This window comes from Petaurus breviceps, unplaced genomic scaffold, assembly GCF_028583685.1.
Source record: "Petaurus breviceps papuanus isolate PSGF00001 unplaced genomic scaffold, PetGlider_PUasm1.0 37, whole genome shotgun sequence".
NCBI lineage: Eukaryota > Metazoa > Chordata > Mammalia > Diprotodontia > Petauridae > Petaurus > Petaurus breviceps.
Genome location: NW_027186296.1, coordinates 74,597,173 through 74,623,460, shown reverse-complemented (window position 1 = coordinate 74,623,460; position 26,288 = coordinate 74,597,173). Strand labels below are relative to the sequence as shown.

Here is a 26,288-nt window from a genome sequence, read left to right as displayed (position 1 = left end):
ATATATATACATATATATGTCTATATATGAGAATATATGGGCATATGAATACATATGTGAATGTGTATATATGTTTATAGGTATACATAGATAGAGGGCACAGGATCAATTTAATAGGAAGGGATGATACTTAAAAGGTGAAATTAAGAGGTGAGAGAGGAATATAATGAGAGGAGATGGAGAAAGACAGAATGGGGTAAACTATCTCATATAGAAGAGGCAAGGGAAAATGGTTACAATGGAGGGGAAGAATAGGAAGGCAAAAGGGAATGGGTCAACCTTATTTCCATTGAATTTGGCTTGAGGAGGGAATGAAATACACACTAAATATGGTAGTGGGGGGGGAAGGGGATGAGAGGGGGAATGATGGAAGGGAGGACAGGTTGGGGGGGAGGGAAGTTGGAAGCACACACTTTTGAAAAGGGACAGGGTCAAAGCAGAGAATAGAACAAGTGGGAGGTGGGATAGGAGGGAGGGAAATATAGTCAGTCTTTTACAATATATCTACTATGTTATTGTTTTGCATTAGCCACACATGTACAACCTATACTGAACTGCTTATCTTCCCAGTAAAGGTGGGTGACAAGGGAGGAAGGGAATGAATCTGGAATTCAAAGTTTTAAAATCCAATGTTTAAATATATATATATACTATTATCAATACTATTTTACATGTAATTGGGAAATAAGATATACAGGCACTGGGGCATAGAGATCCACCATGCCCTACTGGAAAAGTCGAAAGGGGTATGGGAGAAAATATGGGAGAGAGCAGATTAGAGGAGAGGATATCCTGTGGGACTGCTATTTTGGGGCGGTGGGTAGGGGAAAAACGGGGAGAAAAATTTGTAACTCAAAATCTGGAAGAAATGAATGATGTAAATCAGAAGTTAATAAAGCATTTGAAAAATGAAAATAAAATAAAATAAATATATTAAGCATCTACTGTGTTGTAGCTAGGAAACTAGATGAAGCAGTGGATAGAACACTGGAGTTGGAATCAGGCGGACCTGAGTTCAAATCTAACCTCAGATGGTTACTACCTGTGTGACTCTGGATAGGTCACTTAGCTCTCTTTACCTCAGTTTTCTCATCTGTAAAATAAGTTGGAGAAAGAAATGGCAAACCACTCCAGTATCTTTGCCAAGAAAATGTCAAACGAAGTTACAAATTTTCAAAAATAACTGAAAAGACTGAACAATAACAAATGTTCCAGACACCGTGCCTTACTTAGCACAATGCTAAGTATAAAAGTACAAAAAAGACAATCTTTGCCTTCAAGGAACTTATAATCTAATGGGGGAAAACCACGCACAAAAGAAAGCTGAAAGATTGCAATCATTGCTGATTTTGTGTCACCAATTAGAATGATGCACACGTGAGCACTAGAAAAATTTCTAGTGCTGGCTTTGATCCAGTCTAACAAGCATTTATTGAACACTTGTTCTTTTTGACACCACACCAAGAGAGGCCCATTATTAAGAATAACCATGATCAGGGCAGCTAGATGGCACAGTGAGTAAAAGCGCCAGCCCTGGAGTCAGGAGGACCCAAGTTCGGTTCCGGCCTCAGACACTTAACACCCACACACACACAAAAACTAGCCATGTAACCTTGGGCGAGTTATTTAACCCCAATTGCCCTCCAAAAGGCAAAAAAAAAAAAGAATAACCATGATCCCCATTTCTCTTGCTGTTCTGTCACCAACCTCCAAGCTCTATCAGAGGATAGATCCATGGAATCTTTCTGGTTGTTAAAGAATTAAAAATTAATATATTGGACTGCATTTTGGAGAAAGCAAAAATGCTTTGTGGCCATTCCTTTATCAGAACATGGGATAATTATGTGTGAGTGGAAAAAAAAAACAAACTCAAAACCTCATTGTGCACACTGTTTTGGCTGGAAGGGAGAATGTTTAACTCAACTTTGTCATTTTAGAGATGAGGAAACTACAGCCTGAAGTTGTTCATTCTCTCCACAATTAACCAATCAGCAAACATTTATGAAGTACTTACTATGTGCCAACTACTATGCTAGGCATTGGGGGTACAAGCAAAAATTTGATAAATGAAACAATTCCTCCTCTCCAGGAGCTTACATGCTAATGGTGGAGATGGCAAGTACATATAAAATGTATAGAAAGTTAATAAATAGTAATACATATGAAATAGTTAAATACACATTAGTTTGGGAGGGAACACACCAGCAGTTGGGGAGATTAGAAAAGGCAATGCCTGAGCTTAGTCTTAGGGAAGAGAGGGACTCCCTGAAGCAGAAAGGAGGAATGTTTTCCAGGCATGGGGGAACAGCCATTGTAAAGACGGATGTAACGCTGTGTATAAAGAACAGAGAGAAGGCCAACTTGCCTGGAACACAGAGTGCAGGAGCAGGAGTACCAGCCAGTGAGGCTGAAATGATAGTCTGGGGCCAGATTAGGACTTTAAAAGCTAAATAGAGTTTACATTTTATCCTAGAAGTGTTAGGAAGCACTGGAGTTGATTGAGCAGAGAAGGCATATGGTCAAATCAGTGCTTAAGCAGCCTTTTTTGTAAGGAGTACATAGGATGGACTAGAGTGTTGAGAGACTAGAGGCAGGGAGACCAAGGAAGAGGCTGCTACAATGAATAATGTAAGTAATGGGAGCCTGAACCAAGATGGTAGCAGTGTGATTGGAAAGAAAGGATCACATGTGAAAGAAAATGCAGAGTCAGAAATGCCCAGGTCTGGCAACTGATTAGAAATGTGACTGATTGAGATTGGCAAGAAAAGGTGGAGGATGGTGGTATCTTTGAAAGAAATAGGGAAATTTGAAAGAAGGAGGGGTTTAGGGGGAAAGATAAGGACTTTGGTTTTAGATAGGTCAGGTTTAAGGTGCCTCTGGGACATCCAGTTTGAAATATCCAGTAGGCAACTGGTGATGTGGGCCCAAAGTTCATGGGAGTGACTGGGGCTGGATTTACAGGGTGTCCCAAAAATCTTAGTGCAGTTTACATGTATTTAAACCTATTTAACAGACATTAAACTTGTTTAAAACTGCACTAAGACTGTTTAGCTCTAGGAGTCATCTGCATAGAGATGATAGTTAAACCCATGGGGTCTGATGAGATTATCAAGAAAGTACAGGAGGATTAAAAAAAGAGGGCCCAAGATAGAGTCTTGGGGAAAGAGTTGTTACATTTAGGGCATGTGATATGGATACTGAACTTAAAAAAAAGGAAACTGAGAAAGAATGTTCAGACAGGCATGAGGAGAACTGGTAGAGAGTCAGATCATGAAAATCTGGAAAAGAATGAGGATGCAGAAGGAGTCAACAGGAACTGATAAAAAAAAAAAAAGGTCAGAAAAGAACTGAGTGATGACCACCAGATTTGGCAATGGAGAGATCACCAAGAATGTGCAAGGACAAGAAGTTTTCCATGCTTTATTACTCTTCCTGAAATACTAGATCAGAATGCATTTTAAGTACAAATTTCAGAACATGTAGAATTGTTAGAATCCTAGGGTTGGAAGGGACTTCAAAGATCCTCTCCTCTCCTTTCCTAGTTCATAAATCCCTTTTACTAAACTCCTAATGGAGGTTTTCCTTTATCAGGAAAAAAATAACCATTTATTCTTTCTGTTTTAAATAAATATGTAGAATCCATAATTCTATACATTTAGAGTCCAAGGGGACTTTTGATATTATTAAGTCTCTAGTACAATCCCTTCCTTTTGCAGATGAAGAAGCCAAAACCCAGAGAAGTTAAATACTTTGTTTTCCTGAGTTAAAATCTGACCTCACTTACTAGTTGTGTGACCCTGGGCAAGTCATTTTACCCTTTTTGCCTCAGTTTCCTCATCTGTAGAATGAGCTGGAGAAGGAAATGGCAAACCACTGCAGTATCTCAGCCAAGAAAACCCCAGATGAGATCACAAAGAGTCAGAAGGGACTGAAATGACTCGACAATAAAAAGAAGGTCGTGGGAGGTAGAAAGGAATGTTTTTAGTTACCAGGGCTTTTTGTGCCCTTCAACGCATCCTATTCTATAGCTCCTTTTCTACTTACCAATAAAAGTAGCACTGATCATTTCCACTTAAAATATGGTATAGTTACAGCCATTCTAATTCCTTCTTGTTTTCTACCCACAAAGGGCTTGCAATTCAATATTCACAGCACTAGAGAAAAGTCAAGAAGCCATCGAAATTAAAAGTGAAGATCACATCATACAGGTTTGTGATAATTTTTGTTTAAGAGTAGAAATGTCCTTTTCTGGCTTAGGGGACTTGGTGCTGATTCCCCCCCTCCTTTCTTTGGAGGAGAGTGAGAGCTATTATTTTGTTTTGGATATTTCAGTAGTTAAAAACCCATAGAATTGTTATTGCTATTTTTCATCTCTAAGGTTCAGGAAACAAGAAAGTTAACATGAGATAAAATATTTCATTTAAATTAAATATAGTTTCTAGAAAGAGGACTGATAGATCTTTTCATGATAGCTTTAGGAGTTACCAAATGTGAAGAGAATCACATTTATTTTGAATCCTTTTCTCTCTTAAAAAACAAATTTAATAATCTATTTTGTAGTCTGGAAACAATACAAATCTATGTATATGAAATCACATTAAATGCTACTTTTCATTTACTTATTTATTTATATTTGTAAAGCACCTTGCACACATAACGTCATTTGATCCTCATGACTCTTGGGGGATGTTGGTGGCATTAGCATTATTGTTTCTATCGTACAAAGGAGGACAGTGGGGTTCAGAGAGCTTTACAAGATTTGTCTAAAGTTTTACAGTTCTAAGTGGTAACTCTCTGGGATCTGACTCCCAATTCCATCTAGACTCTTTTCTACTCCATCATGGTGCTAAATCATACTTTTGTCAGTTTATTTATTCAGTCAGTTTATGATGTGTAGCATCCAAATTGCAAACGACCCTGAAAAATTTAAATTTAAAAAATTTTTCAAAAAGAAAAAGCAATCTGCTCCAGGGGGATGGGCCTCCCCTTTAGGGATCTGCTTCTCTGCTACTTGGCCCACATCCATTGCCCTCTGAGATTTTGTTTGAGCAGGATTTGTGATAGTCTTCCTGGTATATTGCTGCTATCATAATAATTTTGTGTCCAAAGCTTTGATTTAAAGTGTGGTTTCTTTCACATGCTTCTCAGCCAATGTATTCTCCTTTACTGTCCTTGTTGGACAGGTTAGTTGGGTCAGTGAGTCAGCACATGAGGTTTCTATTCTTGGAACATCTTGCTATAGCAGGAATCTTTAACCAGGGGTCTGTGAACTTGTTTAAAAAACATTTTCTTGATATCTCTATTTTAATAGAATTGGTTTTCTTTGTAATTTTATATATTTTATTTTATGCATTTAAAAACATTACTCTGAGAAGGGGTGCTTGGGCTTCACCAGACCTTCAAAAGGATACATGATACACACACAAAAAGTTAATCAAATATAGGGAAAAAGATGATCCTGGGCCTCTCTTTGGAGTTCAGGGTAAATTTGAAAAGTTTTAAGGGGATTGAGTTCAGCCCCAAATCCTGAGTCACCTCTAAAAAGATGGGGGTAAGAGAGAGCTAGTCTTCTCTTATCCTAGTAAAGTTCCCTGCCCCATCCCACCTCACCCCATCTCTCCCATAAGTAGTGACTGGTCTAAGCTCGAACGAGTCCCTCTCTTGTGCCTACAGAGCCAGCGTCCTGGACTAAGGTATGTCATCAGTAAATGCTTTTAGGCCATCAAGATGTTGAAGCCAACATGTTTTACGTTTTGCTGCATTTCTGTCATAGTGTTCTGTGTGCCTGATCTCACATCCCCCGATTTGGGGGTTTATACAATCAGGGAATCGTGTTGTGGCCCACTTTGTATCTTCACATCTTCCTTTCCCTGCAGCATTTCAAAAGTGAAAGGGGAACTGCCTCCAGCCCAAGTAGGGAATTTGGAAAGCAAGCATTTAAGGGATTTGGAGTTTAGTAAACTCCAGAATCAAAGAAACTATGAGTATTAAAAAAAAACCTCTTGAAGGTCCCAAGATTTTTCTAAACTAGAGCGGTTTCCCCCCCTTCTGGTCTTGTCCTCAGTTGCTTTGAGGGACACTACAATAGCCTAATTTGATGGCCTTTAAATTTGGACAAATAAAATGCCTTAGCAACTGAGGCACTGCTTCAGGGCAGACTGTTACGTTCAGACTTCAGTAACTTCAATTGCCTTTTTCTTCAGCGCTGATTTTGACAGAGTTTTCTTACTTTTCCTAGTATGTCAATCCTGCATTTGAAATGGCTATGGGCTATCAAACAGGTGAACTACTTGGGAAGGAGTTAACAGAAGTGCCTCTAAATGAAAAAAAAGCTGATTTCCTGGATACTATTAATTCATGCATAAAGATAGGAAAGGTAAGTAAGAATCTTATAAACTCTTTCATTCCCCACCCACCTACCCACACACTCAAGGTCTCAATGATTACCTCCCTCTGTACAGATTAATTCCAATCTCTGTGACATTGTGTGAACAGCTCCAGTCTGCCAGTAGTCTATTAGACACTTCTACCTGTATATCTCACTAGCATCTCAAAAATCAGCAGGTCAAAAGCAGAACATCATCTTCTCTCCATAAACCACCCTCCCACCTTCCCTGTCTCTGATCCTCCCTCCCGCTGTCCCAGGCAAAACTGAATAAGCACAATGCCTGCCTGCCTTCAGGTAGCTTGCAGTCTTTTCATAAGACATGTACATAAACAACTTTACTACAAGACTGGATGTTTTGCGGCCAGGAGACGCACAAAATATTGTGACAGTTTAGAGGAGGGAGAATTAGGGAAGGCTTTAGGGGTGGGGAAGAAGGGAAGATGATAAGCATTTATATAGCACCTGCTATGTGTTAGACACTGTGCTAAGGGCTTTTTACAAACATTATCTCATTTGATCCTCACAACAACCTGTGAAGTAGATACTGTTATTACCCCCATTTTACATTTGAGGAAACTGAGGCAAACAGAGGCTAAGTGACCTACCCAGGGTCATATAACTAGTAAGTGTCTGAGACTGAATTTGAACTCGTCTCCCTGACTCCAGACCCAGGGTTCTACCTACTGGGCCACTTAGCTGCCTCTTTGTAGAGGAGGTGGCGTTTGAACTGGACTTTGAAAAATGTTTAGGATTTCAACAAGTAAAGAGCCTCTTGATATTGAGGAAGCATTATAAGCAAAAGTTTCTCCAACTTGTTCCCTCTCCTCAGACATCAGGCTTCTGCTAGATGTCTACTGATTAACTTGCACCAACTATAATTCTCCAGTTTACTGATTAAACCTTTCCTTTAGCTGTGCTTCAGTTTTTATAGCCTGGCCTGCAAGACTCCCTTTAAAGCAACGAGGCACATTTTCCATGGAAATAGAACAATTGAACCATTTTCAGACAGCAACTAACAGTCTAAAAACAGAAATGGCACGTAATTTCTCCACCTATATCTCAACTAGCAATTATCTCTTCCTACTTGACTATTTCAGTGGGTCTATGATCTCCCCGATGTAGGTATTCCTTTCTTTGAGACAGATTACAACTCCCTTCCTTTTCCTTCCCCTATTCTTTCATCCCAGGTGATTCTTCTCCATGTTCTCCCATACATCTTCCATAAAGACTTTGTCCAGCATGTTGAGAGTCTTTCTTTGGAAGTTTCTATATGTTGTGGTTCTATCTTGTATTCCCTCTCCCCCTAACATAATCACCCTTCTTGCTTTTCTCTTCATATATTTCCTCTATGGTATTCCCTATTTCACTTCTGGCACATAGGTCATGGTTGTAAATACTCCAGTGGCAATTTGTGTACACTGTGTATCTTTCCACTCCCTTTTGGATCTCCTGTAATTTTAAACCTTTGGAGACTGTTCTGTTCCAAGTTTTGCAATTATACAACATCACTGGAAGAATATTTGTGTTTATTTTAATTAAAAAAAACTACCAATGTGATTTTAGGGTCAAGGAGCATCTTGAGACCCCTGAGAACCCAACAGAGTTTTCTAAATGCTATACAGCTCACTCTGTTCCTCTGGCTCAGTTCTGGACCCAGCTAACTTGCTATCTATCTGCAATCATCATCCCCCATAGAATCATCATTGTCACCCTCATCAGAAGAGTACTTGAAGCTTTGCAAAGCGTATTCCATATATTATCTCAACTGATCCTCATAACAACTCTGGTGGGGAGGGGCTATTGCTACCCCCTTATACAGATCAGGAAACTAAAGTTGAAAAAGGTAACCATGGTCACGTAGCTAAGTGTCTGAGTCAGAATACTAACTCAATTCCTTCTGACTCCAAGTATAGTACTCTCTGCTGAGCCACTTCCCTGACCTTTCTATTGCATAGTGTAGACAAAACAAGAAGCATCCACTTTCATCCACCTTTTCTTAATAGCATCTATAATGAATTTCAGGGCTAATAAGTCCATTTGCCAATGAAAGTTCCCCAAGTGGAAATCATCTAAGCACACATCTGTATAATGTTTTCTTTATGATATAATAAGTGCTTTTCTTCAGAACCACCTGATGAGGTACTTGCATTTCTTAGGAAGGACAGAAGAGAGATCATTTAGCTTTTTTTTTTTTAAACAAAAAGCTTTCTGCAAAGAATAAAAACCATTTTCATCATTTTTTGACTCATTTTCTCCCATGAAGTCCTGCTCTGGGCCCTCATTGTGATGTGGAGGTGACCCTGGTTTCTCAAAATCTTTATGAACAGGGGTGGCTAGGTGGCACAGTGAATAGAGCACCGGCCCTAAAATCAGGAGGACCTGAGTTCAAATCCAGCCTCAGACACTTAACACTTACTAGCCATGTGACCTTGGGCAAGTCACTTAACCCCAATTGCCCTCCCCCCCAAAAAAATCTGTATGGATTGAGCATGAACTTGGCTGATGTTATGTAGTTGTGTCCAACTCTTCGTGACCCCATTTGGGGTTTCCTTGGCAAAGACACTAGAGTGGTTTACCATTTCCTTCTCCGGCTCATTTTACAGATGAGGAAACTGAGACAAACAGGGTTAAGTGACTTGCCCAGGGTGACACAACTAGTAAGTGCCTAAATCTAGATTTGAACTCAGAAACATGAGTCTTCTTGATTTCAAATCCAGTGCTTTATCCATTGTACTGCCTAACTGCCCTAGCTCAGTGGTACCTACAGAGAAAGGCTTCTTCTACCCAAACCAGCCCATGGATAGACTGGGGGAGCCTGTCACCCATGGTTTTGCCTGGCCAAGTTCAGAGAGGGTCATCGTTAAGAAACTTAGCCACCAGCTGATGATTTCTCAAGGTCATAGCCACTCATAAAGTGGCATAATTAAAGGCATCTTGGTTTTACTGTTAGTAGAGGGAGCACACACTGTCCCCCCGCCTTCCCCTGACCCATGAAACCACAGATCTTTGGAAGTGTTTGAAGTAAAAAGTTGACTCATTGATTCTAAAGTGAGAATACATTTGGAACTGAAGGGGCAGAAAACTTTGTTTTTTTTTTTCCATTTTATGAATAAACAGGAAGAGGAAGGAGAGAACTGAGTTAGGGAGTGAGGGAATCAAGTGTCATGTGGACACTGTACTAAGTACTTATACAAATGTTATATCATTTGATGCTCAGAACAACAATCCTTTGAGGGAGGTGCTATAATAATAGCAGCCCATTTTACAGTTGAGAAACTAAGGCAGAAAAAAGGTTAAATGACTTGCCCAGGGTTACACAACTAGCAATTATCTGAGGTCAATTTTGAACTCAGGTCTTCCTGGCTCTATCTACTATACTACCTAACTGCATAATATCTTAATTTTTTCATATTGACCTGGCAAAAAGTCTATTTAATTTTGGCTAAATAAAAAATCAGAAATTTCATATTTATAATCAACTTATTTCAAAATTCAAAACTATATGTGATAACACACATGGTCTTTTAAAGTATATTCAGGATACTTAAGTTAATTTACCTAAAATGTCTAAATTTTTGATGATGATGGTAGTCTTCATCCTCCCACCCCCACAATATACTTCTCTCTCCCTAATTACCTAATATTTAACTACTTCATACTTATTTTCTTTATGTTTGAATAAACAGGGTATGCCTGTTTATTTATTTGTTATTTGTATTTATTATTTATTATGCCTGAATATTCAGGATATGCCAAAAAGTCTTAATACAGTTTTAAACTTCATATGTTTAAAATCACACTAAGTTTTTTGAATATTCTACAGATTTATGCAGTATTTATCTTTCTTATTAGAGTATAAGCAAGGTATACTGGTAAATGTTTAACAACCAGCTCTCCAGGAGAAAAAATGTATACACATCACATTTTAAAATTTAATCTGCATTATTAACATATTTCTTATCACTTTCTTAAGGCTGTACAACCAACAAAATAATAAATCGATCCCTGCCTTATAGCACTTGCTGAGTTGAAACTCTATTTCTTTAGAGTTCATGATGCTCTTCTGGTTCTCCAGCCTCTGTCCGCTCTTCACTCCCTTGTCTAGCTCATCAGTACCCATAGCTTCAGCTATGCCAACAACTCACAAATCTGTGTCTCTAGCTGTGACCTTCCACCTGTGCTCTAGTACTGCCTCTCCAAATACAGGCTAAATATTCCTTCTTAAATGTTCTTCCATCACCTTCAGCTCAATTTGTCCAAAATTCAAACAAACATTGGTTAAATACCTACCTATGTGCCACCTATTGTATCAGGCACTGGGGATTTTGTTTTGTTCTGATTATTTTTGGCCAAATCTACAATTTTTGTATTGGATGGAGTACCAGATTTGGAGTCAAGAACATCCAGATTCAAATTCTACCTCTTACACCTAGCTGTACCATCCTGGCCAAACCCCCTACCCTCTCTGAGCCTCAGTTTCCTCATCTGTAAAATGGGTACATATCTGTAAAACAGGGTAGGGTTGATGAGAAGATCAAATGCTATTAATATTGCACAGTGCTTTACATTACATTAAGTCCTATGGAAGTTATCTGGAAAGTCTGTTTTAAGCTTAAAATTACACTAAGACTTTTAAGACACACTGTGTAAATTTAAGTTATGTTTAGGATCAGGCAGCTTCTACTGTAGCTCTACCAAAATAGATTAGCCACTTGTCTTAGTTGCCTGATGCATGGGGTGAGAGATTCAGTGACTTGCTCCTGGTCACAAAGCTAGTGTGTATCAGAGGCAGATTTTGCTACCAGATCTCTCTGACTTCAAGGCTAGCCCTCCCTCCTCTCAGCTAACTGGATACAGGCATTAGGGTTACAAAGATAAAAATGAAATAGTCCCTTCCCTCAAGGAGCTTACATTTTATGGAGAAGATTTAAATATGTACACAGATAAGATAAGCTATATACACAGATAAATAACTAGGTCATTGGAGAAGAAAATAGGCACTAACAATGGGGAGGTGAGGGAAGGTTTTAAGGAGAGTGCAGAGGCAAACTTTGATGCAACATGCACACTCTGAGTGGTAGAGGAAGTGCCTTTCAGAGATGGAATTTTTAAGTTGAAGACATGGCAACTGGTCCAGTTTGGATAAGTTTGGATAAGACAGATAAGGAGAAGAATGTCAGCTAAGGCTGGAAAAATCCTGTGGTGCAATCACATCCTGAGATACCAGAAATAAGGCATCTCATTGATCAGGGGAGTGACATGAGCAGACAGATACATTATTAAGGAGATTATTAAGACAGGTGTGTGGAAGATGGATCTGAGAGGAGAGAAACTGGAAGCACGGAGGTGGATTTGTAGGTTAGTAGTAGTTACAGTAGTAACCCAGAGGAGAAGTGATTAAAGCTCGAACTTGGGTAGTAGTTGTATAAGTGGATTGAAGGGTGTGAATCTGAGAGAGAGGTAGAAGTGTAGCAGCAAACACCCTAGCTTCCCCAGGATGGCTGACAACAGAGGTTCTTAGATCTGCTTTTCAAAAGGAAAGGAAAAATTGGGTTAACAATATTACTTTAATCAAACATATGTCATTTACCTAGTTCAAGGGAAAAAGGTCAGCACCCCAAACTTCAGAGAATACAAACAGAAGTTACAAGCAGACAGAGAAACTGATCAGCAGACAGGCTTCCAGCTGTCTGACCATTACATCCATACCTAGTCAGTTACCAGAGAGGGAAGCACCAACATCTGGGTTTTCAAATATGGGGGGGGGGGGGGAGGCTCAACGGCTGCCCAGAGTCTCATCTGGTCAAATCACACAACTCTTCTCAAAGTGAGCCCCCAAACAAAACCTCATATCAGGAAATGTATAGCCTTTTCCTGGATCAGAAAAAGTCACAGCCTTCTTGACCCACTGCCCAATTACAAAGCACCAAGGCATGGACATTCCTGAAAAATAAACCTCCCGCCCCAGGCTCCATGTGACCATATTCAGCCTATTAAGGGGCAGAGTATATTTTCAAATCAAAGAAGGTTCTCAGAGTCACTTAAGCCTATCAAAGGGCCTAGGGGCAGGGAAGATCTTAGATTCCCACACCCATAACAAGAAGTAACCAGACTTGGCATTTGATTAAATATGAGAAGGGGAAGAGACCAAGATGATGGAATTTATAGACCTAGGCATCATTGTCTTCCAAGCTCATCACCTTGCCCCCAGAATAAAGCTCTTATTTTCTATAATTCTATCCTTCCTGTCATAGAGGTTCAAATCTTTCTGGTCATTTTGAGTCTTTCCTTTCTCCATTCCCCTATATCTCATCACAAAGATCTTTCTATTCTTCCTTAACATTTTTCTTACATCTGTCCCTTCCTTTCTACTCCCATGGCCACTACCCTAATTTGTCTTTACCAATCAGTTTTTTCCTTCCTTAGCCAGTTTTAGTCACTTCCTAACTACAGACACAGGCCTATAGGATCATAAAGTTAGTTCCTGAAGAGACTTCAGAGGTCTTCTAGTATAACTGCCTTTTAATAGATGAAGAAACTGAGACCCAGAGAGTGGCAGCAACCTTCCCAAGATCTTGCTGGGGGCAGAGCTGGGATTTGAGTCCAGGACCTCCAGTTCCAAATTCAGACCCCTTTCCATACTGCTTCTCTGTCTTACATTGACCTCAGTCCCTGCCCTGGCAAATATATTTTTAGACCCTAAACTAAATACTTTTCATATCAGAATCACACCCCATTCTGTGATCACTGGTACTGTAACTTGTTGTGTACCAGATTTTATGACTCCTTACTTACTCTTGACTACTGATAACTACCTTTATCTGAACCATCTGTATTTCTGATCTCTTACCTACATTTGACTTAGAATACCAACACACTCTAACCCTTAGCACACACCTCTTAGAGCCCAATGACCACTCTGCTCCCCTTGTCCAGGACCCCATTGGATGGGGCTTTTTTCTATGTTTTCTATCCAAAATTATCCCCATCCCCCATTTTCTTACATATGAGAAAGAATTAATGTCACATCCCTTAAGTGCCACATCTCTAATGTCACATTCCTTTTTCCTCACCTATCCTTGTTCTGTTACTTCTCTTCCTGGTGTGCCAAAGGTAGGGAAATTCTCCTGTCTTCTGAAGGTCCAGTGCATCTTTCAGGAACATTTGATCTGAATGATCCATCTCCAGTCTCTGTGTCTTTGTGCAGTAGTCCCACCAGGAATTCCACACCTCTGCTTCCTGTCTGGTTCCTTCAAAAATCAGCCTAAAAGCTACCTCGTATATGTAGCCTTTCCTGATTCTACCTCCCTCTTAACCGCTAGTACGCTCCTTTCTCAAACTATTTTGTATCCATTTGTTTATGTTATTTATATATTTATATATGTACATGGTTTTGGTATAATGTTAGCTCCTTGAGGGTAGAGACTTTTTTTCATTTTTTCTTTGTATCCTAAGTGTTCAGCTCAGTGTATGATATATAGTAGGTGCTTAATAAATGTTTATTGATTTGCTAATTGAAGTATAAAGTGGATGCAGATAAGTCTCCTTTTAGTCCCTAGGATCCTAGGATCATCATTTTAGATGGAAGGGTCTGGAGACTGCAAGGGTCCTTGGAAGTCACAATATCATAGATCTAGAGGTTGAAGGAGCATCAGAAGTCATATGATTCAACCCCCTAATTGCCATCAGAAAAAAACTGGAGCCCAGTTACTTGGCAACAGTCAGTCAGGCAGTTAGTGGTAGATTTAGGCTTGAAGTCTAGGTCTTCTGACTCTAAAGCCATGTTTCTTCCCATGTACTGCTATTTTTCCAGTCTGAGGACCTCAAAGATAGGGGCAGAGGTCAAGACTCCTAGACATTTGTAGGAAACTGGAGCTGTCATATCTTAAGGGTTGGTATTCCAGTAGCCTTTACATTTCAGGTATGGAGGACCATACTATGAAAGGTATTTAGTATATAATGAGCCCTCTATCCTGCAAAAGGGTCTGCTCAGGGCCAATGTCCATATGGGCTTGCAAAACAGTGACCTTTCTCAATAACTCAGGCAAGGAGGAAAAAGTTGTGTCTGGGGTTTAGATCACTTTTTATCCTTAAGTATCTTAGTAGTGTTAAATGAATTGGAACGCAAACTGGGAAATGTTCTGAGGTTTCTGTTTTGAATACAAAATTTAATGATGCTTGAACTCCATTTATAGGAGTGGCAAGGAATTTATTATGCCAAAAAGAAAAATGGGGATAATATACAACAAAATGTGAAGATAATACCTGTCATCGGACAGGGAGGGTGAGTAGAAAGAAACCCGGTGCTTCAGTCAACAGAAACTACTTTTGTGTTGCTTCACAGTTGATCTTACAGTATGTCTATTTGAGGGAGTTAAAAAACCTCAGCAAGGTCATAGGTCAACTAGCAAATGAACTTGATGTCTCCTGAACACCTTCACAACAGTGGTTTTTGTATCCTTACAATGGCGATTTTTAGAAAGTAATTCTTTTCAGGTAAATACAACTATATTTTTTGTACAAGTAAATACAACTATAAGCCCATCTTTCTCTCTAGAATGCTTTTTCCTATGTTTTCTGTCCAAAATTATCCCCATCCCCCATTTTCTTCCATACAAGTAAGAATTAATGTCACACCCCTTAAATGCCACATCTCTAACATCACATCCCTTTTCCCCCACCTGTGCTGCTAAAGTCTCAGTAGCACATCTACACATACAAAAATAATATTCAAATCAAGTCAATAAGTATTTATTGAGTACTTGCCGTATTCCAGGCACTGTACTACTATACCCTAGGAGAAAGGCACATGTTAGCTACAAGGCTGAAGGCAAAGTGTTCAGTTTATAAGTGGCATTGCCAATGAAGAAAAAAAATGTTAGAGAAAACGTGTTACTCTGCAAAGTCTAGACCTTTACTCCTAAATATTACTTTTGCTATAAAGCAGGAAAAGCAACACTTTTAATTTATTGTTCAATACTAAATTGATTTTACATTTATTCACATTTGTGTAACCAGTGTGAGAAAATCCAAAACTGTTTTGTTTCTGTTCTTTTGTTTTTCCCGGTGCTTGGCATGTAGTAGGTGCTTGATAATTTTTCAATGAATGGATTAAATGAATGAGATGATGATTCCCATAGGTTACCCCTTGTAACCTGTGTGAATTTTGCTATTCTCCAGCATGACATATGGTGGAACTCAGCCCTTAGTTTTGAAAAATCTCCTGAAATCTCCTGAGTATTTCTTAGGAATAACAGAGGTGGAATACCTGTTGTTGTTTTTTTTTAATAATATTAATTCCTTTAGAATCGGTTAGATCTTTTTGAAGTTTGGGGTTATTAGTAATATACCATAGCAATTTTCATTCTGTCCCAAATGTTATGTTAGAATTCACTAGGAGGAGACACCACATTTCAGCTTTGCCCCATTGTCATTGATAAGTGTCATCACAAGAAGGAATTTCTATAGGGAAACAATTTCATTGACCTTGTTAAGAGGGCAAGAAGGCACTTGTTGGTTGGGGAGGCACAGTCAGGTTGGTATGTGATTCTCATCATGATGATAGAGAACTATCTATATCTATGCATAAGGGTTTCTTTCTCTGACTGAGGGGTGACATATTTGCCAGATAAATGGAGAATCATGACCAGAGATAAAGTCCTAAAGGAAATGTTGGTTAAAGAAAGAAGTGAAGAGGTGGGGCACAAAATGACAGAGACGTGAAAAGAAGATCTTTTAGGTGAGCTTCTCCAAAAGAAAAACAAACATTATGCTGAGATAACCATTCATTATCATTACCAGAATCACATACAAATATATCTAGACCTAAAATTGAGAAGGAAAAGAATGTGGGCTTGAGAGCTCCATAAACTATGCCAGTCAAATCCAACTGTGAGTAGATTGTAGCTGCTTGGATCAGAAACTTGCACTATACTAAACATATCCTTTTACATGTTTTTTATTATTTTATGTTTTACCTATGTATCTCAGTAGTGACACACTACTGAGATAATAAAAATCAGTAAAAAAAAAAAAACCATACCATTTTTTTGATGGGCACGGTGGTGAACACCTATAATCTCTGTTACTGGGAGAGGCTGAGGTTGGATTGATTGAGTTCAAGAGTTCTGAGCTGCAGTAGGGCTAAAGATCTGGTGTCCACACTAAGTCTGAAACTAATACAACAAGCCCCTTAGAGCAGAGGGCCACAAGGAAGCCTAAGGAGGAAACGATAGTTATCCCTTCCACATCATGACTTTTCCCATTACAATTTGGATATATCGCAGGTCAACATAAGAAATTAAATGGGAATTTTGTGAAAGCCACAGTGAAGGCTGGAAGATGACACAGAAAAAGTATTTTTTACTTAATGTTGACCTATACATAACCTATGACCAAATACTTAAAATAATTTTACAATAAGGTACTATAAGCACCCATAAAAGAAAAAGGAAAAATTCAGACTTCTTCTCAGGTACAAAGAGACAAATATCAGTGATTTCTTGTGCTCTCAATTTTTCACCTACTTCTCAAAAACTATCAAAAACAAAGGTACTGGATTCCTTAAAGTTCAACAGGTCATAGTAATCTTGTAATCAAAATCAAAATCATTTCCAAGTTGAATTAATACATTTATCATCCTTGTACAAACAAAATAATTTTACATGGATTTTCCAGATTGCAGGAGCATCACGCCCTTAATCCCTGTGATGTAGAAGGGAAAACTATACTCTTCTAGCCCAGGAGATATAGGGTGACCCAGAGTCTTAAAAAGAAATCAATAAAAGGGACGTCTAGGTAGCGCAGTGAGTAAGAGCGCTGGCCCCAGAGTCGGTAGACCTGGGATCGATTCTGGCCTCAGATACTTCACACCCACCCACACACAAAAAAAACTGGCCATGTAACTTTGAGCAAGTTACTTAACCCCAATTGCTTTAAAAAAATCAACAAAATAATAAAATTCATCATTGAAGGAAGCTTGATGGAAAACTAGGGTTCTTTCTTCCACTCCACCAATTTATACAATTCTTTAGAATGATTAGTAACATAATTAAGATAGTTGTTCCTTTATTGCTACTTGGCCCTAACTGACCATCTCCCATAACATGTTTTCTAAAAACCCTACTGAAGGAAGATTTTATATGAAAGTGTGTACAGTTATTAATAATCACTTCAAATTTTTTGGAGCCAATCAAAGGCAGAAAAGTAAGTGTGTATAACACTGCCTCTGTGTCAGCCTGAGTTACAAAGTAAACTACAATGATATGATGGTACTTTCTTGGGAATTCCTTTCAAATGTTGTGGAATAAAAAATAACCTCCTGGGTTGCACACCTACAGTGAAAGATGGAGTTTCTATATGATGCCTCCTCTACCTTCAGATTCCTCTAGTTCCTATAGCATGTGAAACACTGTTCTGTTTCCTTGGAAGGACTTATATTAAATTTTTTAAAAACAAGCGAACAAACATGAGAATAAGCAGAGAGGCTTCTTTAGATTTTAGCCAGCATCAATTTTCAGAAGTCTATGAAAGTAATAAAAATATAACCTCAGAGGAAGCAAAAACTGCTGATGGTGGTAGCTCAGAAAATGATAGGCAGGGTTCTGTGGAATGAAAGTTGTGCTTGGATTTCTACCCCCCACCCTTTTTCTTATCTGAAAATGATTAAATTCTGTATCTCCAAGACACTGCAAATTACAAAATCCCTAAGACAAAAACCCAAATATCAATGCTCTCAATTTTTCACCTACTTCTCAAAATCCATCAAAAACAAAGATACTAGATTCCTTAAAGTTCAGCAAGTTGTAGATTCACTTGTAATCAAAATAAAAATCATTTCCAAGTTCAATTAATACATTTATCATCCTTGTACAAACAAGTTATAATTTTAATACACTAAACATTAGTTTAGGAACAAACAAGGCTACAGGCAAACCAATTTCCAATGGGTTCAAAATATCCAGAAATTGGACATCTCTTAAATGTGTGGGGAAAACCCCTTCTTTCCCATTCTGTGCTTAAAGAGGAAAACCTTCTTTTCAAAATTTCCTCAGCCAGTTATCATGCTTCTTATGAGAATGAAAAAAAATAAAGTTTCTTTTTTTTTTCAAGGAAACTTTAGAAAAAACTTTGAAATCCACTTTGTAAACTCCTTTCTAGAGTTCATAAAATAAATAGTCAAGAGAACTGAACAGCTTCCGAGTTCAACTGAGATGGTTTGTTGTGTTGTGAGAGCAAATCTGGCTCTGAATTTGACAGGAAACTTCAGTGTTTCCATGGCAGATTCTAATCGAACTGTTTATTGAAGGACAACCTCACTATCCTGGGCACCACTGAGCTGGTTAAGTTGCCCAAGGGGTGGCCACAATTGCAGTCCCTGTGTAGCAAGCACGTTAAGGAATAAATTGCTATTTGCTGTTTCAAGTCTGCCCCCCTGCTCTCAGCCTCAGAATTCTGTTGATAGACAGGTTTTGCTTCATTTTCTGACCCAGTGACGTAGTTACTGAGCATAAGATTCATTCTTTTGTAGGGAAGACTTTGTTTTCTTTAAAGAGTTACTCATTTTTCTACAGAGACACAAATGGATGTTCCTAGACCCCCTGCTCCTTTGTCAATGGCCTTGGATAGAAACAAGAAAAGTAAATATCATGCCCTGAGCATTTTGTATACTGGTTAATACCTTTGAGTGTTTTTTTGTTGTCCTCATAAAAAAAAAAAAAAACTAGACTGGGTTAATCAGCATGGAGAATCAGAAAGAAAATAATGTTTTTTTTTTCTTGTTTGCAGAAAGATTAGACACTATGTGTCCATTAGTAGAGTGTGCAATGACATCAATAAGGTCAGTACAAAGAAGGTTATTACCCAACATCAATTCCAGCAAAAAGAATATGAATGAGTAATTAAAGAACATGAACTAATATCTCTGAGTATTCATTTATAGGTAGAAAAAACGTGCGAGCGTGTTCAGGCTGAATCTCAAACAGGTAGGATGTCACATTTTCCTTCTTCTGTTACTTCTACCAAAGTTACTATGTCTCACCAGCATGGATAGTGATGTGATTATAGCCTAATAACCTCACCTCTCTCAGAGTAATTCTCCTCATAGGTTAAATGTGGATAATAATAGTGTAGGGGTCAAACTAGTAAATGTATATAAAGCTTTTTGCCAACCTTACAATGGTATATAAATGTGAACTATTATTATCAATAATCACACTCCCCAGCAGCATATATCACAGTCCACCAGTATGCTGAGGGGCCCTACCTCTACGTCTCTCAGAATTGTTCAGATGCCAGGGGAGCACATGAGCTGTGCCTTACTTATACTCATATGACAAGCCCCTTTCTTTTTCTGGTCATTCATTTATCTGATAACATCTTTTTTGCTACTTCTCTTGTGTAGTTTCTAAATTTGTTAAATTTATGCAGAACAGACTTTAAAAGACCATTTGACACTGAAGGGATTTCATAATATCCTGGAGGAAAAAATAACTTTTAATTAATAACAAGGTGATATTTCCATACCTGTCTGACCTGTTTACTTTGAGACTTCACAGAATCCCAACCTCACATGAGTTTGCTGACTTTTGCATTATTTAGAGATAAAAGATTTTCTCCTATATTCAATTCTCGTTTAAGAAATATTTGGAGCTTTCTGTTCCATGGCTGAGCAGGCAAAGACTCCTACTTAGGGGCGGCTAGGTGGGGCAGCTAGGTGGCACAGTGAGTAAGAGCTCCGGCCCTGGAGTCAGGAGGACCCGGGATCAGTTCCAGCCTCAGATACTTAGCACCCACACAAAATAACTGGCTATGTAACCTTGGGCAAGTTACTTAACCCCAATTGCTTTAAAAAATATATATTTGGCAAGTACCTGTGTGTTAGGCACTGTGCCAAGTATAAGGGATACAAAGACTAAAACAAAAACAGTCCCTGCTTTCAAAGAACTTACAGTCTAGCAGCTGGAAACCATAGACACCCAGATAAATAAATACCCAATAAAGCAATTGGAGCCTGGGGGTACAATTAATTAGGAAAATAAAGAAAGGTCTCTCATTGAAAGTGGTAATTGAATCTAGACAGGATTCCAAGGTGTGGCAGTGAGGAGAGATAATCCCTCTGGAACTGTGAACAATTGAATTGGTTAACTCAAATAAAGAAATTATTTGATGATATTTAGTAAATTCTCATTTGCTAGAGTGCCATAAAGGCAACAGGCAGAAATCTTTCCTGATTAGCACTTTCACAGAATGTTGTTTAACACATTTAACCAAACTACACTGTGTCCTGATGGCATTCAGCCTTTGACTCATTTGTAGCATAATTCCAGCAAAGCAATTACCGCCCCCCCAACATCATTTCCTGATATTAGATGTTTATGTGTTTTGTGAAGCTATGGATGCCAGAGGCACTCTATTCAAAAGCATGACCCTTGTCAGGCTTCTTGAACTCTAGTCTGACTTCAAGTACACACATTGTTTAGAAAAGATGTCCTTGGGGCAGCCAGGTGGCACAGTGAGTAAGAGCGCCGGCCCGGCATCAGGAGACCGGGGATCAGTTCCAGCCTCAGATACTTGGCACCCACACAAAATAACTGGCCGTGTAACCTTGAGCAAGTTACTTAACCCCAATTGCTTAAAAAAAAAAGAAAAGATATCCCTTCTTAACAGGGCATGGTACAGAGATTCTTACCCTCTGCCCTAATCAGACTAGCTTTCTAACTGAGGATTGAACACACTCTGTTCATCCTCACCTTTTGTATTTTCTCTCATACTGTTTTTTGGCCTTGCATTAAGCTTCCTATGAGGCCCAACTTAAGGCTAGTCTCTTGTGTGAATGATCTTACCTCTCTAGGCTTCAATCTTCTCATGTATAAAATGAGGAGAGGAGACTAGAGGACAGGTCATCCCCTCTCAACCAGACTATTGCAATAGCCTCCTTATTGATCCCTGCACACTAGAATCCACCTTCTATATAGGTGCCAAATTGATATTCCTAAAGCAAAGAGTCTGACTCAATCTGCTGTTCAATAAATGGCGGTGACCCATTATTACTTTTAGGATAAAGTATAACCCTGTTTGGCATTTCAACCCATCACAATCTGGCTCTAACCTACTTTACCAGGATTAGTATACATCAGTCCACTTAACATAGTCTGTGAGTCAGTCAAATTGGTCTTCTTTCTGTTCATCTTCATGCCTTCAGATAGGACACTACCCATGACAGTCATGTACTGCCTTTTCATCTCCATCTCTTGGAACCCCTAGTTTCCTTGAGGGCTCCCATTTGAGAGAGAGTACACAGGCCATCCCTGCTCACTTCTCTCATGGCTTGGCTCCTGACTCTGCTCTGAAGTGGGTACCTTCCCTGCCCACAATCTCCCCCAGCTTCTCTTTTCAGCTCCCTTTTCAGTGTTAACTTCCTCTTAGGTCATGTTTGTATTCCCAGCATTTAGCACTGTGCCTAGAATATAATGATCACTTAATAAATATTCTAGCCATCTATTGATCTATCTACCTATCCATCTGTCCATCTATCCATGTATCCATCTCTCTATCCATCTATCTACCTATCTACCTGTCTGTATATCATCTATCAATCTACTGAGCTATCACTTATTTGTCTGTCTATTATCTACCATGTCTATCATCTACCTGTCTGTCTACCTTATTTCATCTGTCTGCATGCCATCTATCTAGCTGTCTCATCTGTCATTTGTCATCATCTATTGACTATTCATCATCTGTTTATCATCTCTTTGTAGCATGTATCTATTATCTGTGTGTCTCTCATCTATCATTAATCTATCTGCTGTCTATCATCTGTCTGTCATTCATTTATATATCTAGCCAATCTCATATATTTCTCTATCATTTGTTTATCTGTTAATCATCTGTATCCCATCTATCTACCCCTATCACCTATCATCTGTTTATCTATCACCCATATATTTATCGTTCATCTATCTATGTATCTAGCCAATCCAGTTTACAGATCAGTTCTAACACCATCTCCTACATGAGACTTTTTTTTGTTTTATCTCCCCCAGGATCTTCCCAAAATTACTCAGTATTTATTTCATGTTTATTTTGTATATATTTAATACATACTTATATGTGCCCATATTGTTTCCCTAGAAGAATGCAAATTTCTTGAGTGTGGAACTGTTTCGTTTTGAGCTTGGTACTCCTAAAATCATACCTGTCATGTAGTAGGTACTTGCTAAGTGTCTGTTGATTGATTGAAAGAGTCTGAATCTCCTTCAGGAGACCAGTTTCCCCAAGAATGGAAGTCAAATTTACTGGCCTATAGTTTGTAGACTCGTTTGTCTTCCCATCTTTGAAAATTGGAACACATCTGCCCTTCTCCTATCTTGTGGTAGCTCCCCTTTTCCCCATGATATTCTAAATATCACTGAGAGTAGTTCAGTAATCATATCTGTCCTGGCAGTTCTTACAGGTTCCAAGGGTGGTCTATCTGGGCCAGGTGATTTATATTTTTCAGAAGCAACCAAATGCTATGGTATGATTTGTTGTAAACTCCCTATAAATCATTTTTCTTCAATCATTTACGATATTAACATTCTCCTTTGCAGAAGAAGCAAAAACAAAGTAAAAATTGCAGAGCTTTGCTACCTTCTATTAACAGTTATCACTGTCCCATTCATTTCAAGGAAAAGTCCTATTCCTTCTTTGATACTTCTCCCATAAAACTAAAAAACAAACACACAAACAAAAACCTGTATGTTATCTTCACCTTCCCTTACCACCTCAGTTCATTCTGAGCTTTGTAATTGCTGACACTGTTTTTACAGGATCTTCTCACATGCCTGTTCATCTCTATTGCTTAGACTTGCTTCCAACTTCTGTATATTTCCTTTTAAAATATGAGTTCATTAGTTCCCTGTGCATCCACATCATTCTCTACAGACAAATCCCATTTTCTTGCTCATTTTAATTTTTTCACTTTGGGTTTTTAGAATTGCATGTGGAAAAAATTAAATAGCATTCATTCTTTAAAGGATCACCCTAGTTACAGGTGGAATGGGTACTACCTCCATCTATAAAGATTACAGTTCCTCTAGACCTTGTCATACCATCTTCATGAGATACTTCAGCCAAAATAATTCATCATCTCATCGCCAGAAGTCTAACAATAAGACTCTCCAAACTTAAGACTGGTCATTGGATAACAGACACAAATCAAATCCATCACTAGGCCAACACTTGAAGCTTCTTCTGCCTGGCAGAACTTAACAGAGCTTTATGTTCTACTATGATAGTGTTTGTGAACCCAAGTTCTCTGCCACACCTCCATAAGTCATCAGAGTAAAACTTTGAGGAGATAGTGTTGTTTGGGTCAGGACCTGTGAAGCAACATGCTGTAGTAGATAAAGGCTCCAGTCTTAGAGTGAAGAAGTCCTGAGTTCAACTCCTTCTTCTAACACATACTAGCTGAGTTATTTTAGACAAGTCATTTAACCCCTAAGCCCTAGTCAGTACTCTAAGACTGTAAATTGCAGACGAGCTGCCTACCTAGATATGGCTAGATGAGATAGTGGTGGACTAGGAGCCAACAAGATCTAAGATCAAATGTCTGCCTTGGACACTTACTATCCATATGATCCTGGCCAAGTAATTTAATTTCTCCTAGCCTCGGTTTCCTCATCTATAAAATGGGGATGATAATAGCACCTACTTTACAAGATTGTTGTGAAGATTAAATGAGATAGCATATATGAATGCACTTGGCAAACCTTAAAGCACTATGTAAATGCTAGTTATCGTTATTATTAATTATTAATTTTGTATTGAGCAAGGGACATTCCTATACCAGGAATTACATACCTAATGAAATCTCAGCTCTGGATTCAAACAAAAACGAATATTGTGTTATTTAAACATTTTAACATAACAGTGCAAAAGACCAGTACATGACTGATTAACAAATCAGTGAACCAGGAAATAATTAGCAGAAGTGCCAAAAGAAGGGTTAGAGCAACTGACTGAAGTAGTCAGGAAGATTTTATAGAATAAGCAAATCTTAAGGCATGGATCAAAATTCCATAGGGAATCATAGGAGGAAGTGAATGCACTTCATATGGGTAGGAAAGAAAAGTGGAAATATAGGAAAATACAAGGTTGGGGTTTTTTTTTTTTGGGGGGGGGGGAGGAAGCAGGGCTGTGGCTTGACAGTGAACAGGACAATCAAGCTATAGCAGAAGGTCTGTGTAAGAGAGTGGTGGGAGAGAAAGCCAAAAAGTTAGTCTGGGGTTAGATTGTGGAGGGCTTTGCTTGTCAAGCTGAAGAGTTTGAACTTCATCCTGTAGGCATTAGGGAATAATGGGGAATTTTTTGGTTTTGTTTTTATTGTTAAAACCAAGTGAATGAAATTATCTGGGGCAGAAGGGGATTATTTGGGAAGTTTACTCAAGCAATGGTGTACAAGATGGTAGAGACCGGAGGCAGGGAAACCAGTTAAGAGGCTATCAGAGTAATACAGCAGTGAGCCAATGGACCTGAACTAGGGCAGTGACAGCTTGAAACAAAAATATAAAGACAGAAGAGATATTAGGAGAGAAGGATGAAAAGACATGGGGACTGTTTGGCTATGAGTAAAGAACAATCATAAACAACTCAAAGGTTTTGAGCCTGAAAGAGACAAAAAGATGGTGGTGCTTTGGACAAAAACAGGGAGGGCTGGAGGGGGCGCTGGTTTTCAGGGAAAACCTACAAGGCTTATTAGCTGGCCACATTTGGAATACACCCAAATCCAGTGCTATGGACAACCCCTATTGAAAGAGCTCACTTTTCAACCCCCAAGACTCTTTAAAGCATTTATATTCTATAGAAAATGGAGAAAATTTAGGCGGGGAATCAAATTTTTTCTACCATTTCACTTCAGGTTTCATTTAAAGGTTAAAGGGGGAAGTCTTTTTCAATGTACATTTCTTTCCCTCCTCCCATTCACAATGTCCACTTTAGACTATTTCTTTATAGACTTCTAGGAACTCTCTGCAAGTGTATGATCCAGAAACTCTATACAAGGAACCTTTCTGTGTGGACTTTTTTTTTAAACAAGGTGTGGAATGTTCAGCCAAGGGAGAGTTCTAATTGGCTAACATTCCTCACCACTTTATAATGGAAATTCTGACATGGCTGTCTTCCTTGTAGTTCAACTGGGTCTTGTTCTTAGAAGTGAACATTATTGGCCTTCCTGAAACTGTAACATTACCAAAGCTGTTGTACTCTTATCCCACATTGAATTATACTTTATTTTCTGAAAATTTTACACTGGGGTGGTTTGCTGTTATTCTGCTAAGAGATTTTTTTTTAAAAAAACAACAACAACATTGTTTCCACAGATAATCAGTGTTGCAGACACAAAGATAGGAGGAAAGGTTCATTAGATGTCAGATCAACCACCTCCCGAGGAAGTGATGGTATGTGACAAATAGGGCAACAGGGATAACTGTCATTTCAGTATTATAAAATCTTGGCCTGCCCACTTTCATTTTTGCATATTTTAAAAGTTGTAGTTATTTTCTTTTATTCTGGATTGCACTTTCAAAAATAATCTCTTTCACAGGATTTATAGACTTTTAGGAACTTGCCTTTTCCAAACTTCTCTGTGTATTTCTTATAGTAAAATGCATTGCTTTCTTCTATCTTCTCCATCTCCTTCCCCATTATATGTATTGATTCATACCATTTCATACAGTTCAAAACAAATTAAAATTAAGTTATTATCAAAGTACTCTAGATGTTAATCTGCCTGGTTAAATTATATCAGTGGCACTTTATATAGTAGATACAGAAGAGGCCTTAGAAAGATCTGAGCTTGAGTCCTGACTTTGACATACTATGTAATCCCAGGCAAATCTCTTAACCTCTCAGTGTCCCC

General features: G+C 38.6%; 1 protein-coding gene across 2 annotated transcripts in view; it reads left to right on the top strand.

The window, feature by feature from the left end:
• Positions 1–26,288, top strand: part of PDE8A (phosphodiesterase 8A) — a 266,963-nt gene that overhangs the window by 183,590 nt on the left and 57,085 nt on the right. The window contains exons 8-13 of one of the 2 annotated variants that reach the window (XM_069098725.1): positions 4,130–4,208; positions 6,239–6,376; positions 14,584–14,672; positions 19,175–19,226; positions 19,329–19,371; positions 25,750–25,827. In XM_069098725.1, the coding sequence (XP_068954826.1) occupies positions 4,130–4,208; positions 6,239–6,376; positions 14,584–14,672; positions 19,175–19,226; positions 19,329–19,371; positions 25,750–25,827 (479 nt within the window). The remainder of the gene's footprint in view (positions 1–4,129; positions 4,209–6,238; positions 6,377–14,583; positions 14,673–19,174; positions 19,227–19,328; positions 19,372–25,749; positions 25,828–26,288) is intronic. The other variant, XM_069098726.1, reaches the window with a different exon arrangement.